This window comes from Hyaena hyaena, unplaced genomic scaffold (genome assembly GCF_003009895.1).
Source record: "Hyaena hyaena isolate Hyena2069 unplaced genomic scaffold, ASM300989v1 scaffold_1680, whole genome shotgun sequence".
Classification (NCBI taxonomy): Eukaryota; Metazoa; Chordata; class Mammalia; order Carnivora; family Hyaenidae; genus Hyaena; species Hyaena hyaena.
In genome coordinates this window covers 62,408-90,376 of record NW_024082314.1, presented here as the reverse complement: position 1 = coordinate 90,376, position 27,969 = coordinate 62,408, and the positions used below count along the sequence as shown (strand labels likewise).

General features: G+C 34.8%; 1 protein-coding gene across 1 annotated transcript in view; it reads left to right on the top strand.

Moving 5' to 3' along the window:
• Positions 1–27,969, top strand: part of CPNE8 (copine 8) — a 195,608-nt gene that overhangs the window by 109,309 nt on the left and 58,330 nt on the right. Inside the window, exons 7-10 of the mRNA XM_039224596.1 lie at positions 4,945–5,008; positions 11,810–11,913; positions 17,035–17,139; positions 18,488–18,529. Of these exons, the coding sequence (XP_039080527.1) occupies positions 4,945–5,008; positions 11,810–11,913; positions 17,035–17,139; positions 18,488–18,529 (315 nt within the window). The remainder of the gene's footprint in view (positions 1–4,944; positions 5,009–11,809; positions 11,914–17,034; positions 17,140–18,487; positions 18,530–27,969) is intronic.

Here is a 27,969-nt window from a genome sequence, read left to right as displayed (position 1 = left end):
CTGTTTTTAATAATCTTTTAATTTTAGAATAGCTGTAGGTTTACAGAAAAGTTACAAAGATAGTACAGGGAGTTCTTATACATTCCTCACCCAGTTTCTCCTAACATTAACATCTTACATTACCAATGGACATTTGTCATCACTAGTAAATCAACATTGATACATTATAATTAACTAACTCTAGACTTTATTTGAATTTCACACTTGTTTCTTCCATTAATGTTCTTTTTCTGCTAATGTCCTTTTTCTGTTTCACAGTTCAGGTCAGGACACCACATTGCATTTAGTTATCCTGTCTCCTAGTATCTGTTTCATGACAATTTCTTAGTCTTTCTGTGTTTTGGATGACTGACAGTTTTGAGAAGTATTAGCAGATATTTTATAGAATACTCCTCAGTTTGGGGCTGTCTAATGTTTTTCTCATTGTAGGTTTGGAAGGGAAAGTCACAAAAGCAAGGTACCCTCATTACATCATATCAACAATACATGATATCAACATGATTTATTGCTGGTGATGTTAACTGTAATCCCTGGCCAAAGCCATGTTTGCCAGATTAAAATGGTCACCATATGGTACACATACTCTTTTATAGTATGGTGAGTTTTTCTTATATTTAGAAGCTATAATGTTAGATGCATAAAGTATTGAGATTATTATGTCTTCACAGTTAATTGAGATTTTTGTTAATTACATAAGAACTATTTCTAACAATCTTTTTAAATTTAAAATCTATATGTTTAATATTAATGTAGGTCCACTGATTTTCATTAGGTTTGTTTTTTTCCCCCTAAGCATATCTTTACATTCTGTTCTTTTGAACTTTCTAAATTCTTATTTGATATCTGTAGTGAATAGCTTACGGGTGAATTTTATTCCTTTTAATTTTTTAAAAATTTTAATGCTTATTTATTTTTGAGAAAAAGAGAGAGACAGAGAGACAGAGAGAGAAGGAGACATAGAATCTGAAACGGGCTCCAGGCTCTTAGCTGTCAGCACAGAGCCTCATGCGCAACTTGAGCTCATAAGTGGTGAGATCATGACCTGAGCCAAATGGGCCACTTAATCGACTGAGCCACACAGGTGCCCCTGAATTTTATGTTTTTTATACCAAGTGACAATATGATTTTAATCTGGAGCATTTATTTCATTATCACATGCTTTAGTGACTATCCCCCTGGATTTATTTCCATTACTTTCTTACTGCTTTCTATCTGCTATACCCTTTGTTTCTTTAGTTTCTTTTGAGTTGGTTGTATTTTTAAAGCACTATTTTACAATTTTCCTTTTCTAAACTTTAGGTTATAAAGTCCTTTAAAGACTGTAGTTTTGCAGAAGTTTTTAATGATATATACTTAATTTATCCAGTTCTATTCACTTGAAGCCTCTTTTCCTTTCTTCTTAAACAATCAAAGAACATCAGAAGATTTAACTTAAATTCTCGCTCTTCTGATTAATGCTATCATTTGTATTTGCTATGTAGATTTTAACATTTGATTCTCGTCTTATAGTCAATATTCATTAAGATTTATTTTTATTGGGGCGCCTGGGTGGCTTGGTCGGTTAAGCGTCCGATTTTCGCTTGGGTCATGATCTCGCGGTTCGTGGGTTCAAGCCCCATGTCGGGCTCTGTGCTGACTGCCGGCTCGGAGCCTGGAGCCTGTGGCTCCCTCTCTCTCTGACCCTCCCCTGCTCACGCTGTCTCTCTCTCTCTCTCCTGGAAATAGGTAAAACATTGAAGAAAAAAAAAGATTTATTTTTATTTTACCACGTCTTTCACTGTTTGTTCTCTCATTGCAGACTTCCCATCTGTGATCATTCTCCTTTAGTTTGAAGTCCTTTAGAGAGTCCTCAAGCAAGGATCTTTGGCTATAAATTCGCTGAGTCCTTACTTGTTTAGAATTATTTGTGGTTCATGCTTGTTCTTAAAAGAGATATGCACTGTATACATTCCTAAGGGGATAGTTACTTTCTATCAAACACTGAAGATATTTTCACTTGACTTTCACCTTCAGTGTTCCTTCTGAGTGTCAGCTGGTTTGAAATTCCTATCCCTGTAGGCCATCTTTCCTATCTCTCTGGCTCATTCATTCATACTCTAAATCTCTGGTGTTTTGCTATGTCCCTCTCATGTGTATAGGTATAAATTGACTTTTATTTTTGCTACTTGGGATTCATTGGGCATTTCGAATCTGGAAATTCATTTTTTACATCACTTCTTGAAGTTTCCCAGCCATTCTCTCTTCAAACATTGCATCTTTTCATTCTTTCTTCTCCTTCTGAACCTCTGATGATAATGTATTTTAGAACTTTTATCTTGTTCTCCATGTCTGTAGACCTCTTTATAATAGTTTCCATGTCTACCTCTCTGTCCTGTATTATGGATAATTTCTTTACATCTATCTTTCAGTTCACTAATTCTTCTGCTGTGTCTCATTTGTGGTTAAATCCATTCACTGGGTTTTCTATTTCTATTATTTCCAGAAGCTCCACATTTATTTCTCCAGATCTTCTCAGTCATTTTTATTATCCTTTGCTAGTTACTCATATATCCATTCCTCTCTTTAAAGTTTAGGTATATTATACATGCTTACATTTTGTAAGTGATGCCTGATAGTTCCAGTCTTCTAAGTTTGTGTTTGATGCTGTGGCCTGTTATTTCCAAAGACCCTAATATATGGTACACTTTTTCTTCAGTGTTTTGTGATACTTTGAAATGAACTCCTATGTATTTTAAAATTTTTAATGTGAGAATCTTTTGAGATGTAGTGAGAAGGCAAACTTTGCAGAGATGTTTTCCATTTACCAGACACCTATGATCACTTCAGTTAAACAGAATTCTTGTTTTGAATTTTTTATAGCTACCAGATAGTGAAAAACCAGCAAGACTGCTTGAGGTCTGAATTATTAGTAGACTTTTTTGCCTCTCTTTTATTCATCATCAAGCTTTAGGGCAGGGATTTACCTTTTAGGTCCCTCCCAAGTGAATGTTTGTATCTAATTCAAGCTACAATCAGCCAATGTATTCATTGTGATCCAAGCTCTATGTTGGTATTAGACATGTACTGAATTCTCCACCTTGTGAGTCTTTCCTTCCCCCCCTCCCCACCTTTTTTGGTCTCTTATTTTTATGTCCTAAGGGGCCATGAAAAAGAAGCCCAAGATCAAGGTCTACAGGGTCACCTCTGCTTGTTCTAGTTTTTCTTTTTCAGCTTCTTATTGGTCCTTAACTTTCTTGCCAGGTTATCAAAGCATTTATAAAGACTTTGTGGCAAATTTTATTCAGCATTTTACAGTCTTTTAAGGTACATGGTCAGTCAGGGTGTTTAGTTTGTCATAGCATATAAAATGTGAATCTTGAGATTCACAAATAGAAAGAAGTAAAAAAAAGATACAGCTAGATTAGAAAAATTAATTGATTAAGGTTGCTGGAAGGATGCTAAAAAAAAGTACATGTAATATTCCAAGGAAAGATGTGTGAGAATAAATTAATCGATCGCTTAGTCATAAAGCCTTGGAGAAAATGAAAGATCCTGACATGTACAGTTACCCTAATGGGGAGTAAGGATAGATATAGAGAAAACAAAATGTTGTGATAGACGGTTTCATGAACAAGCTGTGAGATGACATTTTTAGCTTAAGACCAAGTGGTGCTCTACAGAAGAAAATATTAGAGTAGAAAGGAAAAAAGGATAGAGGAGTTTTAGAATGAGTATAATTTACATCGTTATATTTACAACTCAGACTTTTTTTTTTTTGGCCTTCTTCCCAGTTAGGTGACTTGAGAGTCGAGTCCCATTACACATGGAGAACAAGGGATTGTGTGTTTGTTGCATGCATGCTGACATAGATGATCAGAGATGAATTACATTCTTGAGGACAAACTCCCTTGTATGGCCGCAATTCAAGAACTTGTAGGTCCCAGGAATCACAGAAGAGTCTCAACTATGATTTGTGATGGGACAAAAGAACCGTGAAGAATACTACGAGTGCATTAGGGTTACTCTTTGGGGGATTCTCATAGGCTTGCCTCTGTATTCCCTCCTGGAAAGCAGGAAACCGTACACACATCTTGCATTTTCCTAGTGCACTTTTGTGTCAGCTGGAAGCTATATGAGCATAAATACACTCAGATACATGTAGAAAGAAAAGTGTTTCGGAGTTTGACTCTGCTTAATTTTGCTTATGTGTAACATATCTTCAGTATATATGGAGCACCTGCTATGTGTAGACATTTGACTCTGTTGCTTCACAAGAGGTCTATGTCATGAATTTTACTCATAAAATAAGACACTATAATCAACTTGTGAAAAGAAAGGGAAAATATGTGATGGTAACAAGTTAGGAATAAATAAATGCTAAACTTGTGTTACTGACTTTAAGTGACATAGGAATGTGGAGAAGGCTGAACTTTGTGTGAGGTTGACAGGATAAAGTTTCTTGGAACCAGTGGAACTTCATCTAGGGATATGGAAGGTTTGAGGTGACATAGGGAACAGTTAGCGTGAGGAGGTGTCTCAGGGCATGAGAATGGCCATAAGGAAGAAATAAGCACCAATAAATAACCCTGTTGATGAAAGGGGAAAGAAATGTTGAAAACTAAGGTTAGGAATAGGTTTTAATCACATAATAGAAATTTTAGAACCCATGGGAGAAAGTTTCATTATATTATACATATTACATTGTATTATGTTATATTACATATGGTAGACAATATGAAACTGTTGATGATTCTTGGGCAGAAGTTTGATCTGTTGAAAGTGATCAAAATTCAACTTCATTAGGAAATGTGGATCTATAGGATGAACTCAAGATTGAAACTAAGAATATATTTTGTTAGTAGTATGCTTTTTTGGGGTCCATAAAAATAAAACGTATAATATTAGTTTATGTTATAAAATTAACATAAATTTTTAATGTATATAAATATATTTTTGTTGTTTTAGAGGAATTCCAGGGAAGAAATGTGGTACAATTATACTTACAGCAGAGGAATTAAACTGTTGCAGGGTAAGTAAATATTTCTTTGGTTGAAAAGTATTTCCAATACTTCTTTGAAAAAATATTTTTGGAACTATACTTAAATGATGAATTCTTGAGTAATATTATAATTAACACTATATTGTATTATTCTGTGGTGTGTAAGACATCATTTTAGATACTTAGTACATTAATCAGAGAGACTACATTTATAGTCCAAAAAGGATATCAGTTATTTTAACAATCTTTTTAAGAAATAGAAATTATTAAAATAAAACCTAATTGTCAGTATCATTAATAGGGGAAGCATTAATATTAGGAATTATCAGTTGTACCAATCAGTTTAGTCCTTGCAAACATTTTGAAGACTTACATGTGATTATTAAGGAGTATTTCTGGTCATTTGACTTTAGTCCTTTTGCATAACATACTTGTTTTTCCATAATTCTGACTGAATTAATGCAGAATTTATATAAATGCCCAACTTTTGTTAAATTCAGAAGCTTTAGTTGTGATTTGCTAATATAGCCATTGACTCATGTTCAGTGATTTTACTGTCATCAAAAATGAGGTGATGGCTGTGACACTCCACACTGGAAGTAATGATGGCTCTCTGAGTCTGAAGTCCATATTGTCTATTTAATGTGGCCCAAAGGATTTCTGGGAATTGTGATTTCTGGAGCGGAGGGGGGAGGGGGTCGTGGGAGGAGGGAGAAGATTGCCCTGGATTAAACCTTGGGCTCTTTATTTTCAACTTTTGCTTCATGATTTCAGGAACAGAAGTTCCCAAAAAGTATTAAAAACTTAATGCTTAGACACTGGCTGCAGTTTTCATAGAGAACCACTATTTATTTTCTGATAAAATAACTTTAATCTATAGAGTTTTTTCTTTAAAGATAATCACTATGGCTTTATATACATAATATATGTCTAAGACAATATGGTCAGAAAACTGTATGATACTACCTGCCAGCAAATGATGGAAGCTGGGATTTTGGTGGGGTAAGGGGTGGCCAGTGATGTAGCAAAAGGGAAGTTTAGTGACAGTGTTGTGGAGCTGATTAAACAAGAATATTAGAATTTAAGTCATTAAAATGCATTTAAATTGAGACCCTCTTCTTCTTCCTTCACTGTCTTTGTGGTGTCTAACCACGTCGATCTGTTTCCTCATGTCTAAAATACCCAGAGCCTACTCGTTGTATACTGCTGTGTTAAAGACCATCAAACTGCGTTGAATTCTGGATTTGCTATGAATTTGTATTTTGTCTTAGGAAATCACTTGACACTTCTGTTTTATTTTCCCATATTTGCAGGTGGGGGGGGGGATGGGAAGCCAGATATGAACTGTGAACCAGTCACTAGAATATTCTTAAAACTTTTCCCAGCTCTCATAATTGACTACTATAACATTAAATCTGAAAGTATACATGAAACCATTTCATGTGTACTAAAAATGCATCACAAAAAGTTTAACACTTTAATTGTAGAAATATTACCTACCATCTTTGTTAAAATGGCACAATGATTTCATAAAATTATATCATTTAATGATCATTTATACCTCTTGTCTCTAGATTTATATATGTGTATATAATACATATTTTGTATAGTGAGGGAGGAAAGATAAAGTGAAGTTCAAGGTCGATAATATACATGTTCTTTGCATTGACATTAGCATGCTATTTTGTCAAAATCTGTTAAGGTGATTTTGTGTTAATATGCCAGTGACACAATTATTAGTTCTATTTCAAAATAGAACCAAGATACCAAGGGCATAAGATTGATAACAGGCAGCTTGCATCTTAAATATCTTTCACTTTCAATTCTATTGCTTTGCTTGAAAGAACAGAAAAGAACAGGAAAGTTTCCATGCAAATGAAGCAGAGTCTGTTACTTAGTCATCTAGAGGCATTTACTACTCTTTCTGCTACTAAAGCCTTTAGAATATCTGGAATTATCTTCCAATAAGTAAACACATATTTATTATACTTGACAATTATAGATCTGATATTTTAAAAACACTGATTAGAATCTTGATTTAACTTCACTTATGTACAGTATGTTCTGAGTCTTACCTACAGCCATATTGATAATCAGCATCACTAAAGTGCATAAACCTTGAATAATATTACTATGCTAGTATAGTAGAAGAAGCAAATATATTCAAAGTAATGTTCATAGTTATTTCAGAAGAAACAATGCCTTTTAAATGTACTTTTAAGGGTAGCTTGAAAGTATCAAGCATTATCACAGAATTTTGAATGAAATAATTTTATTTCACATTTGGCATCCTACAAATTGATGTGTTTTTTCCTTTAAAACACATTGTTAGTTATTAACTTGAGCATAACTTTGGAATCAAGATACCTAAATTTCAGTCTTATCTCTTTCAATATTCAGCTGAGTGAGGTTATGTTCTTGGAGCTTTAATTTCTGCATTTGTAAAATGCTAGATATCTTAATCTCTTCCCCAGATGGTTATTTTGTAGAATAAAAAAGGGGCAGCATTTGAACGATGTGTGAATTATAAATTTGTACAAATGTGTATATTTAGTGTGATAATTTTTTAAACTTTATTTATTTTGAGAGAGAGAGAGAAAATGTGAGCAGGGGAGGGGCAGAGAGAGAGGGAGTCAGAGAGAATCCTAAGCATGCTCCACACTGTCAGTGCAGAGCCTAACGGAGAGCTCTTTCACAGACAATGATATCATCATCTGAGCCAAAATCAAGAGCCATTACTTAACCAACTGATCCACCCAAATGGCCCTCAGTGTGATAATTTTAATGATCTCAACCTAGTATTACATTATTTAAAATGCAACTTTTGGAACATATCTAGTCAAATGCCAGTGAAAGAATTAATGTAATTTTTATTATAACTTTAAAATTCATTTTGAGAGACAGACAGAGAGAGCAGGACAGGGTCAGAGAGAGAGGGAGAGAGAGAATCCCAGTGCAGGGCCAGACAAAAGGCTCGATTTCGCAAACCACGAGATCATGACCTGAGCCAAAATCAAGAATTAGACACTGAACCGACCAAGCCACCCAGGCACCCCAGAATTAATGTAATTTTGAAGTTATATTGAGATTGTTTGTCACTCAGTACTTTAAAAGTAGCTTGAAATTATCCACAAATAAGGTTATTCATTCTGGTTAATTTATTGACTGATTCCACAATATTCACAAGACGTACAATGTGCTAGTCCCTGGAATGGATGCTTGGAGTACAGTGGTGAGAAACAACAACAGCAACAAACAGCCCCTGTCCTTGTGTTTAATGAACAAGTATTTTGCGGGAAAGACAGACATTAATCAGATGACTATACGGGTAAATTTATCATAGTATATACCAAGGGATCGAATGTGAGAGAGGACAATGGAGAATCTAATTTATATTGCCCGCCTCTTTGAGAAAAGACATTTAAGCTCAGCCCTAAAGAATGGTTTCCCAGTTAAATGAAAGAATTCCACTGAAATGTACAACTTGGATAAAGTTGTGAGGGGAGAAGCAAGTGTGTCTGATGTGTGGTGGCAAAGAGCTAGGAGTGGGAGATGATTGAGACAAAACTTTGCAGGATGAACGTGCAAAAGGCTGCTTAGAGTCCGTTTCATGCTGGGCTTTGTAGATCATGTTAAAGGTTCTGTGTTTATCCTAAATGGAAGAAAAAGCCTTGAAGCATTTTAATTTATGAACAATATTATTTCTTTTATGTTTTGGGAACATCATGGCGTCTGATGAATGGAACACATGTTGGAAAGTTGCAAGAGTAGAAGGGGGAAAAAGGAATAAATGGCACTATGCATGTCCCAGGGAAGAGGAGATTGGCTCAGACTAAGGTGAGGCCAGTGTAGCCAGAGTGAAGATTTGAGAAATCTTTTAGAGGTGCAATGGTGTGACATGGTGATGGTTTAGATAAAGGGTCAGGAAAAGGACGAAGTCAAGGGCAGCTTCCTTGAGAACTTTAAGTGGATGACTAACCACTAATCGATCTGGGAAAATCACAGGAGGAGCAAGTTAGATTTGAATTAGTTAGAAGTGCCTTTGAAATATTTGAGAGGATTTCTTCCACAGGAAGCTTATTATACTGGTATGAAGTATTGAAGATGAACCTTAAAATTCTCTCAGGTGGCATTAAGCACAAGAGATTTAAAAAACACAACTTTGCAATGATGCTTATATATTTCTAAAAGTAAGTAAATGCTTGTCTTTTCCTCCCAGAAATTAGATTTTTTTTGTTTATGCTAGAGGCGGATGGAATCCCTGCTAAGTTACTAACTTGAGTAATTGCAAAAAATATTTTCCCCATGTTTATATAATTTAGTACATTGAAAGCAATCTTTATTTTTTATTTTTTAAGACTTCTTTCTTAAATGTTATTTATTTTTGAGAAGAGAGTATGCATGTGTGTGCAAGTGGGAGAAGGACAGAGATATTGGGGGACAGAGAATCCGAAGCCGGTTCTGTGCTGACTGTTGAAAGTCCAATGTGGGTCTTAAATCACGAACCGGGAGATCATGACCTGAGTTATGAGTCCGTTAACGGACTGAGCCACCCAATTTTTTAATCAATTATTTGTTTTGCAAATCTGAAGGAATATAATTTGAAAAATTACAACTTGGTATTACACTCACCAGTGGTGAAAATTTGTTTCAATAATATTTAATATGTGTGAAGATTTATTCACAACCAGTTTGAAATATGTACATTTCACTAATCTATTATGCATTTTGAGTATATCAGAATGTTTTGGGGGGGCGCCTGGGTGGCTTAGTCGGTTGAGCATCCGACTTTAGCTTAGGTCATGATCTCGCGGTTCGTGGGTTCGAGCCCCGTGTCAGGCTCTGTGCTGACTGCCAGCTCAGAGCCTGGAGCCTATTTCGGAGTCTGTAACTCCCTCTCTCTCTGACCCTCCCCTGCTCATGCTGTCTCTCTCTCTCTCCTAGAAATAAATAAAAATATTAAAAAAAAATAATGTTTTGGGGTGGTTTGTGTTTTGGTCCAGGCACTTTGGAAGAATGCCTTACAGTAGTGATATATATGTATATTTTTTCTCTAGCAAAAACAATATCCTTATTCCTTGTTCCTAGAAAACTAGAACAAGGATGATTTTCTCACTGCTTCCTTAAAGAATAATATAGAGATTTTTGATCTTTCAACATCAAATTTGAAAAGTGATAATGGTTGAGAGGTTTGAGGTGTTAGTTGTGCCCATATTGTTCTTGCCTTTGTTCTTTTAATTTTCTTTAAAATGTGTATTGGTTATTACGCCTGTTCAGAAGTGAACGCTATTATGAGTGTTCTTCTATTATGAGTGTTTCTCTGGCACAAGTTACCACATCTGTGCTAAATACCAAAGTAAAATGACACTATCCCAATGCTCTGAAAACCAGAGATCTAGAGCTATGAACTTCTCCAAGGGCAGAAATATGTCTTGTTCATCTCTCTATTCCCAGATTCTAGCCTGAATATTACCTGAAAAGTGTTTGCTAAGTAAGTATATGAATGAATGAATGAATGAATGAATGAATGAATGAAAAAGAGATTGCCATCTCTTGTGTAGTGTTCCAGAAATGCTGAAATAATGGGAATTTTAGGTGGATGTTTATTTTTTATTTTTTGAGAGGGGATGAACAGAAGGGCAAAAGGAGAGGGAGAAAGAGAATCTTAAGCAAGCTCCACATCCAGCATGGAGCCCAACTCAGTGCTGGATCTTAAAACCTTGAGATCATAACCTGATGTGAAATCAAGAGTTGGAACCTTACTGACTGAGCCACCCAGACACCCCTACGTGGATGTTTAATAAATATTGCTGGACTCTGCAAAATAGAAAGGTGGTGAATAAGAGTGTGCCTTTGTAGTCGTTAATAGTTTTACCAAATAGTATTTAAAACTGCAACCTCTTGATTGAATTTCAATTACTTTGACACTCCATCTCTTTAAAATTGTTAGCATCTCCTTTTAGTTAAAAAAGCAAACAAATCCAAAATACTGACTTTAATTTTTAAATTATTTATTTCTACATTTTAAAGGTACTTCTCCTACAAAATTGAACAATATTTAACTTCCCTAACGTACGCTACTCCAGCTCATTTACTTTTAATTTAAACCATGTAGCTATGAGTGCTTAAGTATATACATTGATAAAAATGATTGGTTTGGCATAATAATTAACATACAAATATGTAATTAAACTACAGATAAATATGAAAGTACTTTACTTTCCTTGAAGCCCAATATAGTAGGAATTATTATTAAGACTTAATAACTTAATTATTATTATTATTAAGACTTAATAACTTAATAACTTAAATTGTGATGGATTTATATAAAATTAAAAAGGAAACCTTTTCCCCCTAGATTGCGAACTATGTGGTCAGTCTGGATCTGTCTTGTACCTCATTTAATGATCTAAGATATCTTAACATCTGATATATGACAGATACGCCATAGATGATAAGGAACTATTTCCTGAGAAATTAAAAAAAAACCCTTATGTTCTAAAAGTGTGTACTTGAATAGCTGAAGGTATGAATGGAGATCTTGTATTATAAGATTGACTGTCTATAGTCATACTTAATATCACTTTTCCAGGGAGAAATGTTTGAAGTTTTAAAAAAGTAATAGTTCTCTGACGAGAAGAAAAACTTGCAGAGTCAATGTTTTAGTCTCACAATCCTTTATAAAGTAATTTATGTTGTCCAGGATTCTTGCACATTTGGCTATTTGCATTCAAATGGCAAATTTGTTTTCTTGTTAAGTCTTTCTTGTGATCTGCAGTTTCTAGTTATTTATAACCCAGGTTTTGAGATATTTTATTATTTTGTTTGTAGGATGCTGTTCTAATGCAATTTTGTGCGAACAAATTGGACAAGAAGGACTTTTTTGGAAAGTCGGACCCTTTTCTTGTATTTTATCGAAGTAATGAAGATGGCAGGTAGATTTATCCTTTATGCTTTTTAACTCTATGGTAAGAATGATATTTGAAAGATTATTTTTTTCTCAGAGAAGCTCCGTAAATAGATAAGCAGTAACATATTTTGGTATTTTAAAAATTAATTTGACTCTTGCATCTCAATAACTGTGTAATTTATAAGCATTTTATATGTTTTGTATGATATTTAAAATGAATGATTTTTCAGCTTCAAAGAAACAGTTCCTCTGTACTTTCCCTAAAATTATAGTATTGCCTTATTAGTAGAAAAGAATTATATTTTTGTGGCGATCTAAAATGCTAAAACTAAGATTTTGGGTTATAAAAATAAACCATGTTCTTTAAGAGGGATTTGGATTTTACGGGTTGCTTTTTATGCTGCAGGGTTTGGGTCTTTTTTTTTTTTCCAATATTTATCTAACATGCAATAACACTTTTCATTATATTTTACTAGTTTGAGTGATTTTAGTGGTCATGATTAGATTGGTTTCTGTGTGGTTTAAAAATATATCCACGGGTTACAAAATATATTTTAATATGTATGATTCTACCATTAAATATATTTTAATTTTTCTGTGATTCATATTGTACCGTCAGTATCTGTGGAAAAATTTAGCGGTAAAATTATGGTTTAAGGTTCTATTGCCCAAGTCTAAGTCATGGCTTTCCTACTTAATAGCTATGAGACCAGAGGCAAGGTTTTTAACCCATATGCAACTCAGTTTCCTCATTTGTAAAATGGGCTAAGAATCACAGCTACTTCAAAGGGTTGTTGACAGTACTGAATGAGTTACTACACAGAAAGGTGGTAGCTTGCTTAACAGATAAAATGTGAAAGTTAGCTGTTATTATTGTTATTAATCTTATTGTATGGTTTTCCCTTTTTGTTTTCCTGAACTGTGTGTAATAAATACTAGCTAAAGGGTAAACATTATTTCACCATTAAAAATGAAGGGAATAGAATGATAAAAACCTGCCTACTGCTACACTTACAAATGAAATTGTACATGTTAATGTTCTAGAACAAGTATATAAAATGTTACATAAAAATAGAATATTTGCTATTTAAAGTGAATATACTGGCCAGTATCAAATGATGCTTTGCTTACTGTGAGATTTTTGTTGATGCAACTGGGCAGCTGTTGGTGATATTGTTGGGGAGTCATATTATTGTACATTTCGTACTTCCCTTCTATCTTCGTGGTAAACATGCCAATGTGGTATTTGCATCTGAACACTACTCTTATCCATGTGAAAGATAGTGGACAATGAAGAAAATAGTTATTTGCCAGTTAACTCAAAGGCAGAGAAAGACTAAAGAATGGTTCCAGATTTTTCAGTCACAAGGTTGTTATGTCTCCTCCTGTCTGAACTTTTTGTTTTCTGAGCTTTCTATTTTCATTCTAATAAGTTTTATTTATAAAGATTAGTTGTATAATTAGAGAATCTCAGTCTCTCACACATTTAATACTACTGATGAGTTATATTATGAAAATTCATGTTTGTAAAAATGGTAGTTATTTATTCATTAAATGAAATGTAAATATTAAGAAAAGGGTGCAATTAATTAAAAAATGTCAAGTCATTTAAAAACTATTCCTAAAATTTGATAAATCTCATTTCAGAAAACGTTCCACTTTTATTTACACACAGCAAACCAGGTCACCATCTATATCCAAATATATATTTTAAAGCATATGTAGTATATTATGTATGTTTATATTTTGTTTCTATGACTTTTGAATGAGTAAAAATGCTTTTACTCCTCACTTTTTATGTGTAAGTCTCTATTTTTAACTGCAAAGATTTTAGCTTTATTTTTAACATTTATTTGAATATGATACTATTTCAAAAATTGTCTGTTCCCTACTGTGCTTGATCCTCATTTTATACGATAGGGTAAAACTTAGTTTTACCCAGCATTAATAAAGATCCTTAACAATGTATGATTATAAATTCTTATGTTCTTGCTGTCACATTTATTTGGTAATGTAAACTATATTCATAATTAGATAACAATGTCCTCTTCAAATAGCTGCCTTTTCAGTAAATGGCTTCATTTAAAGCATTTTAATAAGACTAATAAAAATATTTTTCTTATAATGCTATTTGGGAAAAAATATATATGTATACATATATATATATGTGTGTGTGTGTTTATGTAGCAGTAAGTAAATAGCTCACTAAGATAAGTCACTTTCTTAAGAGCAAAAGTTGTCAACATATTTAATTATTATGGCTGGCCACACTAAAAATATAACAGAATTTTTTATTTAACCATAAACAAAAAGTTCAAATAGTCAATAAATTGTTGGACATGTTAGTTTGAAGATAGTCAAATGGTTGCTCTATCTTTTATCTACCTATTCATCCATGTATCTAGATATCATCTATGTAGATATCTATCTGTATCTACCACCATACCAAAAGCTTGATATATATAAGAATATGATACAACAAAGAAGAGAAAGCCCCTTTGTAAATTTTTAATAATGTGTTGTATTATGAAGGGAGGCAGATGCCTGTTTCTGAAACAAAACAGTACAGTTGACCTTGGGCAAAATGGGTTTAAACTCCACAGGTCCGGTTACACATGGACTTTTTTTTTTCAATGTTTTTATTTATTTTTGAGAGAGAGAGAGAGCAAGCAGGGGAGGGGTAGAAAGAGCGGGACAAAGGATTAGAAGCAGGCTTTACACTGACCACAGTGAGCCTGATGTGGGACTTGAAATCATGAATCATGAGCTCAAGACCTGAACTGAAGTCAGCTGCTCAACCGACTGAGCCACCCATGTGCTCTGGAATTTTTTTTTTTTTTTTGATACAGTATAATTGCGCAAATGTGTTTTCTCTTCCTTATGATTTTTTTAAATAACATTTTCTTTTCTCTAGCTTACTTTATTGCAAGGATACAGTATATAGTACACATAACATACAAAGTATGTGTTTATTGTTTATATTATCAGTGAGGCCTCCAATCAGCAGTAGACTACTAGTAGTTCAGTTTTGGAGGAGTCAAAAGTTATAATGCAGGTTTTTTACTGTGTGGTTTGCCCATGCCCCTAACCTCTGAATTGTTCAAGGGGCAACTGTATATATAATTTTGTCCCCATGAATATTCCTTAATCATTTTTGTGTACTGTCTTTTCTCATTTGATTCCTTCTGTGTTTTCCCTGCCAACTCCTTCCTTATGTCCTTTGCTTTTATTTTATTTTATTTAAAAAAATTTTTTTAATGTTTTATTTATTTCTGAGAGAGAGAGAGGCAGCATGGCGGGGGGGTAGGGGGATGGTCAGAGAGAAAGGGAGGCACAGAATCTGAAGCAGGCCCCAGGCTCTGAGCTAGCTGTCAGCACAGAGCCCGACGCGGAGCTTGAACCCATGAACTGTGAGATCATGACCTGAGCCAAAATCGGACACTTACCCAACTGAGCCACCTAGGCGCCCCTGTCCTTTGCTTTTAGATATCTCATTGATCCTTTTTTTTTTTAATCTTCTCAGTCTGTCATCTATCTTTTCATGGCTTTTGCCCCTAAATTGCTTTGGGTGAGTCAACTCTGAGAATGTAATAACCACAGATACATTCTCTTGAGCTTTGTCAATTTAATGGCAGGAGTTTGTTTAGATGCGTGATGGTACTACCAGGAAGGCGATAGCACTAATGCCATAAACCTTATAACGAATACTTGATCCTCTTAGATTGTGTTTCTAGTTGATGTCTTAATAGAAATAGACCTATCTTGCCTGACAGGAGGAAAATTGACTCAGAGGCTTTTTGAAATGAGAGTATGGTCTTGTGGGGGTTATGCGTAGTATGTCCACTATGGTGACTATGTAATATTGTCATGTTCATGACTGTTGCTGGGTCCCTGTGTTTGAAACACTTCATTACTAAAGTCTTTCTTGAGGATTGGGTTTGGCTGTCATTCTGACCAGGATCATTTCATAGCTCATGAACATAATACATTTACATTAGGCAATAACATTTCCAGGACCTGACTGATATATGGAGATGGGACCTGATGTTGTTCGGTGGAAAGAACACTGGAATTTGAATCAGAAAACCATTAAGGCTACATAGATTTGACCTCTTATTGTGTATTCTTTAGATATATAGAGCCATTGGTTTAGATAAAAAAAGAACTATAAGCTGGCTTGTCTCACTGTAAATTCATGATGTTTGTCTTAAGTGAAGAAGCCCTTGGGCCTCTTCAAGAATCCTACTTTTTAACTTAAGCCTCCAACTTTCCCTTTCTCCCAGACACTTGAGCACATCTGCCTACTTTCTTCTTTGCTGATGTCCATGCTTCCTATTTCAGGAGAAAATGGAGGCAGTTGGAGAACTTTCTCATGATCCCATCAGAGAATCTCCGGTGCACTCTGCCTTCTTGAATGTTCCTGGAGAATGACTATTCTGCGGTCCCAAGGCCAATTCCTGCATTGATGCCCTGGATTCCATCCACTTTCATCTACTTAAGGGCATTGCTGCAGCTTTTCTCCTCTCTCTTATGCATCATAAATTGTTTCCTATCTACTGGGACTTTTCCTTCAGTATACAACCTTGCTGTTTTCTCTTCCATCTTGGAGAGAAACATTTAAAAGTCATGAAAACCACTCTCCATGAAACTCTCCATGGACTAATCTATCCCTTGAAGCTACCCCCAATTTATCTTTACAATTAAACTCTCCAAACGTATTGTTTCCACACTCTGTCTCTGTTTCTCTTTTCTCTCTTAAACCCACCCAACCAGGTTTTTGTTCTCAGCACTACAACAAGCTCATCTTGTTAGGCATACTGATGACCTTCATATTCTTAGTCATAGGTATTTTTTACTGTTTCACTATGTCATCACAGTTTGTATAGAGATTATTTACCAAGCAACTTTAGAATTCATTGAATTTGCAAAAGATCATCTTTCACAAACTTATTGCAAAATATCATTGCTTTACGTTGTAGTGAGCTTATCTTTCAAGTTTTAAAACAAATCTCTTTTTACTAAATGATATACCAGCCAGAGAGACTGACAACATTTGCTCTATACAAAAAAGAAAGAGAAGAATGACTACTAAAGCTGTATATCATAATTGAATTATAAAAATAACTGAAAACTTTTATTTTTACAGTTTCACAATTTGTCATAAAACAGAAGTTGTCAAAAATACTCTAAACCCTGTGTGGCAAGCATTCAAGATCTCAGTCAGAGCATTATGTAATGGTGATTATGACAGGTAAAATAAATGACAACTTTTCTGAGAGTTTTGAATATTTGCTATAGATTTGTATTTGATAATCTAAGCCAAATCTTAAAAATTAAGGGAACTTTTTTATGTATGTAAATGTGTATTTACCAAATATAGATGATTTATTTAGAATTTTTAATAACTCTTTATTCATGATTATTTGGGGAAGAGGGATAATTTGACTAAAGTTTGGTTAAACTGATTGATTTTCAAAATCCAAAAATATGCAAAGTGCTATAAATACATTAAATTTTACTTTATTTTAACATATTATTCAAAAGTCACTCTAGAATTTGTATTGCCTCAATGTTTTAATTTGGTATTATCTTTCTGGAGTGGAATAAGTAAACATAGAAGAGATACAAGACTATGACTAGGTATATTATCAACTCTGAGGCATTCTTGAAGATGCTGTTTGGCATCACTGGTCTCACAGATGTTGAATCATAAAAGTTCTATAGATTTAGGACAGGGAGATTTTGGTGCTCTACCAGGAATTAGGTGAGGTGACCCTGAAGATCCTCCCACAATATACCTGAAGATTTCTTGATATTAAAGTTTTTTTTTTCTTTTTCATATGGAAGCTGATTATAAGGCTTAACATTAAAGCCCTTACCCCCAAAAGAAAAGCAAATAAATAGAAAGCAAAAACACAATCTTTTTGTTATTTTATTTATCTTATTACTTGAGTATTAGAAAAATGCAAATTTATTCTATTAACTAATAGAGAAGGAACTATTGAAGGAATTATTGGTTAGCGGCATGTCATTAAATTTACTTTAAAAATTGAAGTTGAATGTCATTTTTATTCACTTAAGAAGATCATAATTTTATTTAACTAAACTCATTTTTTAAGAAAGTGGTTCTTGCAATGTGGTTCTTGATTAGCAGTATCAGCATAACCTGGTTTAACTTTGTAGAAATTCAAATTCCTAGGCCCCAACCCAAGCCCACTGTATCAGGAACTCTGGGCATGAAGTCCAACAATTCAGGGTTTGAGAAGCTTTCCATGTGATTGTGATTCATCCCAAAATCAAGAAATCCTGCTCTAACACAATGGTTTTCAAGAGTAGAAAAGTAGTTGCAGACCTTTCCATTGAGGAGCTATGTCAGATTCTACACGCTTCTCCCACACACTTTCTCTATCCCTTTGAAGAATCGATAAGAGTGAAAAACCTTCAAAATATAGTAATAAAATCATTAAAATCAATTTTAAACTATTTTGTAAAACCTATATTATTTCATCTAAGAAAATCTGCAACTTATTTTTAAATTCTCAATCATGTTATTTTAATCTTACTAAGTAACTTTATGTGTATGTTTTCCCCATGGACAGAACAATCAAAGTAGAGGTGTATGACTGGGATCGAGATGGGAGGTAAGACAATCTTTTTTCTTTTATTCTTGCTTTTGAAATTTAATTTGCTTTCAAAATATACTGATATGACCACAGTTTTTACTTTTAATCTTCAGATTGAAGATTGTGTCTTACGTTGCCAAATGTTACCTAGCTGCTTACATGGAATTTTAAGAATTAGTGTAATTTTTCAATTTGGAGAATAAAATAGTGGTCTTCCTCATTTGCAGTAACATTGTAAAAATTTTCAACTAGGATTTGATGATTTTTCATTGTACAACTTACACATGTCTTACATAGCTGCATAGCAGTGGTTCTCAAATGTCTGTGTCTCATAATTTCTCTGAAGATTCCTATAACTTTCTATCCCATGTCATTCATGGGAACACCTGAGCACCCTTCTCCCCACCCCCCCAAAAAAACCTCATACCTCACAAACAAAAAACAAAACAAAACTCTAGAATTATGTCTGGTGATTGCCAATACAAATAGATGTTCAGAGCTCCAAAATCATGGTTTTCCTTTGCATATCACAGTACATGTTAAATACTAACAGAGGAGGTATACACTACTTCTTTCTCTTTCTTCTTTATTTTCACACGGTTTCTACTTTTTTAGGTAGGATTGATACTGACGTGATATAAAAATTTTTTTAACATTTATTTATTTTTGAGAGACAGAGCGTGAGTGGGGGAGGGGCAGAGAGAGAGGAAGACACAGAATCCAAAGCAGGCTCTGGGTTCTGAGCTGTCAGCACACAGCCCAACATGAGGCTCAAACCCACAAACCGTGAGATCATGACCTGAACTGAAGTCAGATGCTTAACCAACCAAGTCACCTAGTCGACCCAATACTGAGTTGTTTTTAAATGATGTTAAGCCAAGGGAGCCAGAAATGCTCACATCTCACCTTGCCCTAGGTAACTGCCTCTGCAGGTCATTCCTGAAGGGACTGAATATACAGATGCCAAGGGAAAATGACAAGGAGGAAAGCAATTTTGCTTGGCTAATGTCCTACATACACTCCAACCCAAAGTTCTCTGAAAAATGGAGTTCATGGAGTTAAGCTAATCTTAGTCAAGATCTAAGCAAGGTCTTCTTCACTGCCTTTTTTAAAAATGTTTATTTATTTATTTTTGAGAGGGAAAAGGGACTGAGAGAGGGGGGAAAGAGAATCCCAAGCAGGCTGTATGCTCAGCACCAAGCTAGATATAGGGCTCGATCTTAATGACTGTGAGATCATGACCTGAACTGAAATCAAGAATGGGACACTTAACCAACTAAGCCACCCAGGCACCCTTCACTGCAATTTATATAAGCCTGCCTAGCCTCAAGGGATGAGAGTTTCTGGATACCTGAGCACTCCTCTTAATGTAGGAACAGTTCAACTGAGAAGTCCGAACTGTTCTGAGGGGACAGCCCTTGTGCTACATAGGCAGGAAAATGGCTAATTGGGGAGCCACACAAGCATATAGGTGACATTTGACCATACATTCATTTATATACATTGTCCAACTGGTGATGTGGAATTTGGTCCAACTAATATTTTCTGCTTCTCATGGATTGATAAGGGAAGATGAAGACAGAGGTGAAGATACTATCCCACACCTCAGCTCTCATCAAATAATTGATTTCTATCTTCAAGTGCAATCTCAAGCATGACTTTGCTAAAACACCCTAACACTATGTGAAGTTACTCTTTCTTTAAAGTCTATTTATTTATTTTTGAAAGAGAGAGAGGGCACAAGTGAGGGAGGGGCAGAGAGGGAAGGAGAGAGAAAGAGAATCCCAAGCAGACTCTGCACCATCAGTGCAGAGCCAAATGGCGGGCTTGAACAGGAATTGCAAGCACATGACCTGTGCCGAAGTCAAGAGTTGGATGCTTAACTGACTGAGCCACCCAGGCCACCCTAAAGTTACTCCTAAAGTCAGTCAATTTCCACATGAATTCTGGAGAAACCTCAGTAGAAAACATTATGTTTCCTCATAGAGACATGTGCTCTATCGCTTCATTGAACTTTATTCACTAAGAAAATGAGTTTTGTACCTCAGAATAAATAGAAGAAGAAATAATTCCAATCTGAGTAAAGTAGAACTTTCTGCCTTTTCTGATATAAGGGTATGCCTTATATCATACCCTGTTTTAAATTATAATTGAGAATGAGCAAGTGGTGGCCTTTCTCTAATAATATTAGGAAATTAGGGAAATTTTAATTTGAACACTTTGAAATGAAGTGTGTAAATTCAGGTTTCATTTGCATCTATGACCTTTAATCCAAAATTTGCAGACATTGTAAATGTTTTATTGTCCTGTTTTGAAAAGTGAGGTTTTATGGCTCTCGTTCCATCTCCAGTCTACTTCTGAGCCACAAAAATTTTGAGTCATTTTGGAGATCAGAATTACCTTGGAATTTAATTATCATTTTTCTTTCTTTTTTGATATTGGAGTTTTGAGCATTCCTATCCAGGATATGATTTACTGAATGTTTTTAATATGCCGAGTATTCTCTAAGCCTTTTCCAGGTTAATTCCTTATTTAATTGTTGCAATAAGAGACAGGTAGTGTATTTTACAGATTAAAAAAATCAAGGCAAAGAAGTACCGTGCCTAGGTCACACAATTAACAAATGGTGAAGCCAGGGCTTGAACCCTGGCCGTGTGCTTCTTCTTACAGTTCACCCATAAATAATACACTCTTTCTCTAACATTGTAGCTGTAAATCATGGCATATAAATAAAAGCCTTCAACCAGGGCATTGGTCTTACTCTATGATTCTTTGGCAGTTGATAATACTGTAATTAAGAAGAATGTAAGTACTATTTAAGAAACCTTTTAACATAAATATGTCATTACCTAACATTTTATATTACCCAGAGACATGGATGAAGCATTCCTTGGTAGCAAGTCTTATGTAACAGGAAGTTAGGTAGGGGTAAATGAGTATTTCAGATTTTGAAAGAATTTTGATAGTTATCCAAAGGGCCAGTGAAGTGTATAAAAGAGCTGACTTAGGTTATGAGAATAAGAGCTCGAGTGAGAACAAGAGCATGAGAGAGAGTAGAAATAGAAAGATGGGAGCGATTATGGAATGTAGTTAAAAGAAGTGAAGCATTTGGGTCATTAGATTGGGAGATTTTTTTCAATATACGATGATTTACTTTGGAGACATGAATTTAGATGGAAAGAAAATATTCAGATGTTGAAATTTTATAAACTCATCTTGCCTTTGGATCTTCACTTATTGGTGGTACTGGATCCCAATTTGATTTGTTTTTAAATTCCACCTCAATATACCATCATGAACAGCATGTTCAAAAGAAGTCTAAGGAGTAAGACTGTCTGACAATATAAGGGAATGAAGGTGTCAGGGGAAGAACTGTTAGGGGGAAACTTTAAATATTCCTTGGAAATGAATTATATGATTAGCAGAATAACTGGAGGAATGTATTATAATTTTATAACTGGCTTAATAATTTTTTAATGGGACAAAATGCTCTTCCTTTAATCCATATTTTAATCTAAGAAACTTCGGTGTATACTTTTATATGACCTGGGTATAGTAATTACCTTTACAATGTCAACAAAATTATGTCTGAGAATGACATATAAAAAGAAAAATTAGGGGCGCCTGGGTGGCTTAGTCGGTTAAGCGTCCGACTTTCGCTTAGGTCATGATCTCACGGTTCGTGGGTTCGAACCCCGCGTCGGGCTCTGTGCTGACTGCCAGCTCAGAGCCTGGAGCCTGTTTCAGTCTGTGACTCCCTCTCTCTCTGACCCTCCCCTGCTCACGCTGTCTCTCTCTCTCTCCTAGAAATAAATAAAACATTAAAAAAAAATAAAAAAAAAATACAAATGGGTCCTTTAAAAAAAAAAGAAAAATTAAAATGATTAAATAATTTTTGATAAGCATTTCTTTTTTTTTTTTTTTTTTACAAATAGTTTATTGTCAAATTAGTTTCTACATAACACTCAGTGCTCATCCCCAAAGTGCCCTCCTTCATGCCCATCCCCCCCTCCCCCCCACATCCATCAGTCCTCAGTTTTTGTCAGCATTCAAGAGTCTCTCATGGTTTGCCTCTCTCCCTTTCCCCCACCATTTCCGCCCTTCTTCTCCCCCTTGGTCCTCCGTCAAGTTCCTCCTAATCCTCCTATACGTGCAAACATATGGTATTTGTCCTTCTCTGCCTGACTTATTTCGCTCAGCATAACACCCTCAAGGTCCATCCATGTTGCTACACATGGCCAGATTTCATTGTTTCTCATTGCCATGTAGTATTCCATGGTATAGATAAACCACAAATAATTTTTGATAAGCATTTCATGTAAATAATATGATTTATGAAATTTGAAAGACACACTGGTCTCTAATAACAAAGATGCCTAAAAGCCATAAAATCCAGATACTATTTTTGTAATGTATAATAGTCACTGTGTAGATTGTTATACAAGTTGATATTCCAGCTTGTGGTTACATGTGCTTATGATAACATGGTTATTATACTTTCTATATGCATTTTGTTTATCTGACATAATTTCCCAAAGTAAATATTCTTTTTTTTATATATATATTTTTATTACTTATTTCTAGGAGAGAGAGAGAGAGACAGCATGAGCAGGGGAGGGTTAGAGAGAGAGAGAGACACAGACTCTGAAATAGGCTCCAGGCTCTGAGCTGGCAGTCAGCACAGAGCCCGACGCGGGGCCGGAACCCACGAACCGCGAGATCATGACCTAAGCGAAAGTCGGACGCTCAACCGACTAAGCCACCCAGGCGCCCCCCAAAGTAAATATTATTTTGTGAAATCAGAGTGAAGGTGATTTTACATTCATTGTGTTTCATGATACAATGTAATTATCAGCAGAAACTGTTTCCTACTGTCTCCCTGTTATCTTTAGTACTTGTCATAAATCATGTACCTGTATCAGTTTTTGAGCTCTATATCTAGATTGAGAACTTTTGTTTCCTCTATTTAGAAAAAAGATTATTTACACAGTGGACTCCTCCCAGCTCTTTTGACATCCCTATAAGCATTGTCCAGTAGAAATATAATGAAAATCACATATGTAATTTAAAAAATCTAGTAGAAACATTGAAAACTAAAAATAAGCCAATGAAAATTGATGTAATAATAGCTTTTACTTAATTCTATATGTGTGAAATATTATTTTAATATAGAATCGATATAAAATTATTAATGAAACAGTTTACAGTTTTTATACCGAGTCTTTGAAATCTGGTATGTTATTTATGCTTGCAGCATACCTCATTCAGACTGATGGCACCATGTAAAGTTTAATTAAATCCATGTAATATACATCATAAGTAACTTTATATCTGTTACTTGGTTTATTTTTAAATCAGTTTTATTTCTCTGTATGTCATAGTTTTGACTTGTCCCCTTATAAGATGGGGAAAACTGGTCAGATATCTATATTATTTTGTGTATAAATTTAGCCATAGGTAGCCCATAAAGTAATCTGATTTTTCAGTTTAGAGAGAATATTTCAGTCAAGAATGTAAGTGAACAACGCTTGACAGCGTTACTTGCTTAAAGTCACATTTTGTTTTACTGGCTAAGGTGCTTCAGATAATCGAGGTGATAATTATATTCACAGATTAGAAACTTCAGGAAGTGGTGTGATCTTGGGTCAGAAATCTACTGGTATGTTTAATGTAATTCATCAACTTGAAATTAATTCCGTAACAAACATCTCGTGCACCCCTGACGCATACAAAAATGTGGTAATCCTGTTGCACAAGTAAGGAGTTGACATTAAAATGGGTGTCCTGAGCTAATTTGGAACAGAAGAAATACAGTCATTTGTCCTTTTCTATTTAAACACATTGGCAGTGGTCTGAGAGTGGAGAGACATTGCTTGACCTTAGCATGAATAATCAGTGTAAATGTACCAATTTTCAACAAGTTAAAAACACTTTACTAAAATCATCTCCATAATCCCCACCATTTCTTCAAGTGATGTGAAGGAAGAATATTTAAAACCTCATTTTAACAATTGAAAAGCTGAAGTGCTGTGAAACTGACTTGTCTGGGTTACAAAGCAATCAGTGGTAGTATCTTTGAAAAGCTTCAATTGCGTGAAGTAGCTTCAGCTGACTTTGTAGCTCAATTTAAAATTCAGGGAGCATTAACAGAACAGCTCTGCATTAAAACCGTGTGGCTCTGATGTGAGACTGATTGTAAATGGGCCACCGAGTAGATCGCTATCTCTTGGAAGATGATTTGATGAAAAGGCTGAACTAGTGAACTGCCAATCTTAAAATCTGACTCTTGAACTGTGCTGAATAAGGAGAGTAAAGGTTTTATTATTAGCACTCTGCATTGTATCTAATATAGTCATTTTAAATAGTGACACATAATAAGTGCAAACTTCATTTATCTGGGAAATGCTGTAGAATTGCTTTCTATCGTTTTCTAGTATGTTACCTTTGAAGATAGTTGATAAACACACACTTGATGTTTTAGTTCTGCAATTATGCAGCATCGTGGTGTGAAATAACAATGATTCTTGGTCCAGTGCCTCTCTCAAGAATTTACTTGTAAGTTATCTGAGACATTTATAACTCATTTAGGAGAAGCACATGCAAACCTTTTCTGTTTTTTTTCATTTATTTTAAATTTCCTCACTTATTCGAACTGATCTTTCCCTGACAATAGCTGTCTGTCTACTTGCAGTTAACCCTCAATGTCCTAAATGTGTATTCACTGGATGAGATTCAGCCTCTTTTCTTGTTCCACTACCTACCACTCTTTTGGGACTTAAAACAAAAATGTTGATAAGAGGGTGCCTGGGTGGCTCAGTTGGTTAAGCATCCAACTTTGGCTCAGGTCATGATCTCACGGTTCGTGGGTTCGAGCCTCTGTGCTGACTGCCAGCTCAGAGCCTGGAGCCTGTTTTGGGTTCTGTGTCTCCCTCTCTCTCTGACCCTCCCTTGCTCACGCTGTCTCTCTCTCTCTCTCTCTCTCTCTCTCTCAGAAATAAATAAAACATTAAAAATGTTGCATTGTGGTAAAATATATGTAATATAAAATTTACCACTTTAACCATAAAAAATGTTGATAAGTGGAATTCCATAATCTACATGTTGTTTACTGACATACTGTTTGTTCCTCTACCTACTATGAATTTAGGTAATGATTTTTCTCATATAGAGTTTGTGGGGTCTTGTCCCATTTTACCTCCAACCTATAATTCTTACCTTCATGAAAGACTGACTTAATCATGTACATGATACCTAAAGTGGTAATCAAGTTTTTATATTTTATATCTCTATTTATGTCCTAATAGATATTCTATTAACTAATTTCAGAAGAAATTGTTATTGAGCATTTATTATGTGCTAAACAATTTGTCAGGCTAGTGAAAACACACAATTGTTACTTATACAAGAATATTTTAATTTTCTTTAATGTGTTTCATATATCCTTCCACTTCTGTGTTAATTTTTGCCTGTTGATTTTCCATTCCTGCCAATTTTAATTAAAAAAACTTTTTAAATGTTTATTTATTTTTGAAGGAGAGAGAGACAGAGCGTGAGAAAGGTAGGGGCAGAGAGAGAGGGTTCTCTCTGAATCTGAATCTGAAGCAGGTTCGAGCCTCCGAGCTGTCAGCGCAGAGCCCAATGCAGGGCTGGAACTCAGAAACTGTGAGATCATGACCTGAGTCAAAGTCAGATGCTTAACTGACTGAGCCACACAGGCGCCCCTCAGCCCAATTTAAAAACTCTCAGTTGTCTGAAAGCTTACCCTATATATCTAACTTCATTTAATCCCTCTGTTTTGTGTGTCATGTTTACCTTTAGGAATGCTGATTAGCGTATCTAGCATATTATGATTTATGCTGAAATTTTGTTTCTGCTTTAACTGTCATATTAAATTGCAAACTCCCTGAGGTCAAGGACTGTATTTTGTCTTGCTGTTTCTCACAGTGTAAGTTACAGTGCCTTTAATGTAGTAGCTTCTTGTGTTATTTCAATGTTACAGAAGAGAGCATTTGAAATAACTCTGTTGTCTTTCTGATGAACACACAATCCTCCATCAGTACTGGTTATTTATCTTCTCATTTTCACCTTTACTTGAAATTATGAAATTATCTTGAATAATGTTAGCAATTATATTTCTTTAGTTGAAACTTCAGGCAGTGAGTAATTAATTCAGCTGTCATTTTTTCACTTTTTAAAAACTTTGTAGACACCTTAGATTTTATATGCACCTATAATCTTATTATCATACACATTATTTTTTCTGCTTTATTCTATGTTCAAATAGTGATGACTTTCACTAAGTAAACAGCAGAGTTATCAAATTCAAATCAAGAAATACACTTACGTTTTAATTTTTGATTTATGATCACCTTAATATTTATTTCATTTGCCTCCATTAGAATGTCAATAATCAAATTTGGAATGTAAACTAATTTCTCATTTTGATATAAGATAATATTTAGAGTCCTTAGGACTGAAAAGGACCTTTAGAGTTATTTTTTTTTTTATTTTAGAAAGAGACTGAGCCTATTTCATTATGTCCAATTTGAATTAATCATCAACTTCACCACTAAATCTCCCTTTCCTCTCATAGGTTTTATTCTATTGTGAGATTACCAGGGGTGATATTCAAATGTTTATTAGCCGTCAAAATAGATGACGGGCTGTGCAATTGAAGAAGGGCCTTTGAAACCCTTTTCTTTGCCAGGGTCAACCTTTTAATTGTTGGATAATAGGGTGGCCTGGGGAGCCCTAGGGAAGGTGCTTGGAAACTGGGGTAGTAGGAATGTTCATAAGAGATTGAATTGTGGAGTAGACAAGAGGTTTAGAGTAGACTCACTCTGAAAAATGGGTAATTAATGTTTTTATATTTTTACATTTACTTTGACTGTACTGGATTTCCACCCTTGAGTATTATCTTGAGTCATTATCATAATCCTTGTCTTGCAGACTTGAAAGATCAGATTGACTCCTCCTTTGCTCTCAGCTGTTTCCAGTCATTTGCCAACTCCAGCATCTCTAAGAAATAAATAATGAAATCATGCCATTATTGTAACTAATGTGAATTCATGATTTTCCTAAAGCTAATTCTATAATTATTTACAATTTCCACGAGGTTAAAAGAGGAAATAAATATAGATATTTATGAAAAGAGTGTAAATATTTGTTACAAGGATAAAATTGGAATTTAATTTTTCAACAGTATCATAATTTGTACAACACTGTGGTGGGAATAATTTTTTAAAAGTCTATGGGGACGCCTGGGTGGTCTAGTCAGTTCAGCTATCGACTTCAGCTCAGGTCATGATCTCACAGTTCAAAGGCTCATGAGTTCGAGCCCCACATCGGGCTCTTTGCTCATGTCTCAGAACCTAGAGCCTGCTTCTGATTCTGTGTCTCCCTCTCTTTCTCTGCCCCTCCCCTGTTCATGTTCTATCTCTCTCTCTCAAAAATAACGT